Genomic DNA, 4546 nt, shown 5'->3' on the forward strand with positions numbered 1-4546 from the left:
AATGCGCCACCTCGCTCAGACCACACGTGAGTTTCCCTTTTGTATTTTTGTCTCGTTCCGGGCAGAGCAGCTGAGATGAAGTTTCTAGTCCCTCGGGGAGCTCAGAAGTTTGGCAAAGGTCAGAGCAGAGACTTTGAAACAAGACATTTAGGAACCGCCGCTGGGCGGCTGGGAGGGAGCGCGGTGCGGCAAGTCGGCTGTAGCACCAGGGCAGGCTGGGCGGCGCCCGGAGTCGCGGGCTCTTGGGAATTCGGAGCCAGGATACGGTGGTTTGCTCATCTGTCTGTCCTGCCCTCTCCCTGACAGTCCTCAAGTTCTCCTTCTGCAGACGGGAGAGCGAGGCCCCCGGCCCGGGCAGAGGCTCCAGCTCCTTACGGCAGGTGCTGTCCGCTCTCCTTCAGTTTGGGAACTGGGTCCCTTTCTCACCTAAAACCCTGCAGCCGTCTCTCCCGCCCCATGAAGCCTGTATCTTTGGCTCAGGAATAACCAGCTGACAGACTGGGCCACGGTGGGGAGTGTCTCCGGGAGGGCCCAGGAGGTGTCGGCTCAGTGTCGCTGGGCCCTCTCCCCCAGGTGGTCCAGTAACCAACCTGAGCCGGTGGGCAGCAGCTGCGGGGCCGGGACACTCAGCAGTGACCCAACCCCCACACAGGACACAGCGCAATCCCAACTATTCTGCAAACTACAAGCCTTCTGAGTAAACAAACAAAAACACAAGTTCCAAGGTGCCTGTCAAGTGCCTGGGAGGTGGGACTGCCGCCCGCGTTCCAGGCCGCGAGTTAGCGTTTGCTACCGTCACACACGCGGTCTCATTCACGTGATGGTTTCGTCTTTATTTTTTAAATGGCTGAGTTATAAATCCAGCTAATGTGCAGTAATTTCATAATTTTAATATGCATTATTCTGCAGTAACACTGTGACAGTGCCATACCGTGGATTGACACACAACACTTAGAACAGATTTATCATATTTGGTCTTCGGGTAAATCACAAATGTTTTAAAATCGCCTAAATATATCATTCTGAGCTGTTTCATTCCACCAGGAAAATACAGGGTTTTTTCCTCTCTTAAAAAAAATGAAATACCAAAATAACTACATTTAAATAAATAATGTTATGATGATGACATTTAAAAATTCACAATAGGGCCGAAGCCCTCTCTGTCTGCTCAGCCCGGGCCCCGGGACAGGCGAGTGCTTCCTCCCGGAGGAGCGGGGCTGAGGCCGCAGGGCTCCTACCTCCCCTCTCACCTCGGTTTCCCTTCCTCTCGCTCTTGTTTTTCGTAGAAGAGACGGCAGCCTTGGTACTGGACTCAGTTCTGGAAGGTTGGTGGGGTTTCCTATTACACATCAGAGAGGGACCAGATGTTTCCCATGCTTTCCCGAAGGGCACCAGCCTCCGAGACCCTCGTGTTAACGCACAGCTGGACGCCGTGCAGAGCTGGTGACGGCAGCTGCCACGGCCAGCGTGCCTCAGAGAGATCTGTGACAGGTTTGAAAAGGATGTGTGATAAAAGATCGAATCTTGTTTCCGATGAAGGAGGAATAGTTCTGCAGTTTTAAACATACACAATGCGCAGGAGACTTGTTTTACTTAGAGTGGAAAATTATGCCAGGGACACGTCAACACAAAGAAACAAACAACAAAAAGGAGCAAGAAAGAGACGGGTAAGTGCAGCCATTGGGTCACACGTGGCCAGCGGGCGTCTGTCTGCGTCTGTCCGTCCCACACACGGAAATGGAGGTGCATTAAATTCATCAGGCAACTGCTCTAACCGGGAAGATCTGCAGACGTCATCAAGTAGCTCCCTCTGACTTTAACGGGACAGACAAAAGTAAGTCATTCCATAGGCTGGAAACAAATAAAAACAAACGAAACTGTTGTTTCTTCCCCAAGTGAAATCCACACAAAAGGTCCCGTGTGATTCCAAATTTCCAGAGTAGAAGTGGAGTGATCTGAAATGTCAAAGACCCCGTTATTTTGTAAAGAAAGAAAGTGCACCTCAAAGTACTCGAATTCCACGTGTGGACAACAAAATACTGTCTGGTCTGCGGGTGGCAGGGCGGCTCCGGCCCAGCCCAGCAGGTCCGCTTGCACCGGGCGCGTCCTCATGAGAAGGACCACGAGTCTCAGAGTTGAGAGCTAAGCGCGGGGCGGGGAGACGCCGCCAGGGCCTGGCTTCGATGTGGTTTGTTCAGGTGTGACTTCTGTCTTTAAATTAAGGAGTTTTAAGGCCACCTGGGTTTTGTGTTTTCAGTGCTGAGGTGAAGTCCAACCGCAGGGCCCTCCGTCCACCGAGAGAAGGCGCTCCGAGCGTCGGTGAGAGGCAGTGTCTCCTTTTGGCACCAGAGTTGACGAGGAGGAGGGCGCCCGGCGCTAGTTCTGGACGCCCTTCTCGCGTGCGGCTGCCGGTGGCGGGTCCACGCTCAGGGCGATGAGGATGCTTTTGCCGTCCTCCGTCTTGACCCGCTTCAGCTCTGGCTGCTCTGCCGGGTCGCCGTTCTGGCGCTTGGTGGGCAGGGAGGCCGAGGCTGAGGCGTGGGTCCCCAGCATGTGCAGGGGGCTCGCCGCCGCGCTGTTCACCTGCCCGTGGACGGCGGCGGGGACTGGCACCACATGAGTCCCATTCTGCGTGACAGTTTTTACTGGAAGCTGGTGCTGACCTAGAGGTGCCTGCTGCACTATAGTGACCGTCTGCACAGGGGCGGCCGGGGACGTCTGGATGAGCCGGCCGGCGGCACCGAGGGTGGCGTGGCTAACTGCAGGAATAGGTTCCACTTTCACTTTCATTTCTCTGTGGTCTCCGTTCTCCTGCGGCTCCGCCTTGGGCGGGGCCAGCACGGCCGCCTGAGCGACCACGGCCTGCCCGGCAACGCTGTGGGTGCTCGCGGGGGCCAGCGCAGCCACGCTGGTGACGGACACCGCCGGGATCTGGTGGACGACATGCACCGTCTGCACAACGGGCTGCTGTGGGGGGGGTGGTCGCGGGGGCGGCGACAGCGTAGGTGACGGGCTTGACGGTGGGTGGCAGTGGTCGCTGCACGGCGATTAGGACAGGCTGACCGGACAGAGGCGAGCCTGGAGCGCTCTGGGCGAACCGTGCCTCCTGGATGACAGCGAGTTTGGGCTGGGCGGCACCTGGCTCGGGCTCTAGTGGGGCCGGCGAACCTTCCCTCGACAGTCTCTCGGGGGTCTGGGCGCCACTGGAGTGAGCAGACAGCACTCCAGCATGGTTGGGAGAGGCTGGAGCACTTCTAGACGAGAGAGGTCCTAGAGGGGTTCTAAAGCAGGGCACGCCCCTAGGCCGTCTTTTCCTAAAAGCCTGCTCTATTAATTTGCTTTCAGAGGCGGGGTCTATCCTCCAGAATGAGCCTTTGCCTGGTTCTTCCTGGGAACGTGGTACTTTGATGAAATAACGATTCAGAGAGAGATTGTGGCGAATTGAATTCTGCCAGCCCTTGTCCGCCGTCCGGTAGTAGGGGTAGTTTTTAGTGATGTGCGTGTAAATCCCATTCAGGGTGAGCTGTCTGTCAGGCGCCATCATGATTGCTTGTACGATTAATTGTGCATAGGAGTAAGGTGGCTTTGAGTCATCCTTTGGGCTGTCTCCACCTGAAGCTTCCTTCTCGTTTTCTGGCTGTGAGCTGTCGGCCATTAAGTTGAGGTCAGATGGTATCATACGGCCCATTTTGTATCCCGAAGACCCTGCTCCCCGGGGGCTGGATGGGCAGGAGTTTGCAGCACTGATGGTTCCCGTGGGGGAGGGGAGAGGGCTGATGAGGTGGGCCATGGTGTCTGGAATGTTGATGGTCAGGGGCGAGATGTGAGCCTGCACTGGCTTCACCGGCGACTCGGGCGCCTCCTGCTTCTCCCTCTTCTCGCTGGACAGAGGGGTGAACGTTATCTTGATGTTTGTGCTCGGGAACCGGAACGTGCACACGCGCGGCAGCTGCAGCGGCGGCGCCCCGCGCCTCTGGAACACGCCGTCCACGAACACGCCGTTCTTGCCGACGCAGCGCAGGTGGAAGTCGCCGCCCGCGTCTGGCCCGGGCTGCGCCGACGGCTCCGGGGCCGCCCCGCCATGGCCGCCGCCGCCTGGGGGCGTGAAGATCTCGAGGTGGCGTCGCGAGATGAAGCTCGAGTGGCCCATGCTCACGTCCACTGAACCCTGCGACGAGTTGCGCCCGATGGTCACCGAGCGCTTCTTCATCAGGTACTCGAACTCGCGGCCCTCGAGGCGCGCCACGGCCCAGCCGCCCGGCGGGGACCCGCCGCCCGCGCCCCCGCCGCCCCCGGCCCCGCCGCCCACGGGTGGCCCGCCCGCGCCCGGGAGCGCCGCGGCCGCCGCCATGGGCCTGCGAGGGCCCGGGCCGCCTTCCGCCGCCGCTACGGAGCTGAGGGCCGAGCGAGGCCGCCGGCCGGCGAGCGACGAGCGGCCGGTTTTCTTCTTCTTATTGTCAACTGAAATAAAATTGGTCAGTGTGAGAATTGTGAGTTAAGTTTTCTTTGGGACAAAATGAGGCCTATAGCCTAGGAGACAGCATTT

At 58.3% G+C, this 4546-nt stretch overlaps 1 protein-coding gene across 1 annotated transcript; it reads right to left on the bottom strand.

The window, feature by feature from the left end:
- Nucleotides 1-1572: 1572 nt before the first annotated feature.
- On the bottom strand, nt 1573-4225 carry LOC102543289 (forkhead box protein K2-like). Its single transcript, XM_015251009.3, is given in 2 exon segments — nt 1573-2977; nt 2979-4225. Coding segments are annotated over 2 exon segments (1833 nt in total). The 5' UTR covers nt 4211-4225; the 3' UTR covers nt 1573-2376.
- Between the last annotated feature and the right edge of the window lie 321 nt (nt 4226-4546).

This window comes from Vicugna pacos, chromosome X, assembly GCF_048564905.1.
Source record: "Vicugna pacos chromosome X, VicPac4, whole genome shotgun sequence".
Classification (NCBI taxonomy): Eukaryota; Metazoa; Chordata; class Mammalia; order Artiodactyla; family Camelidae; genus Vicugna; species Vicugna pacos.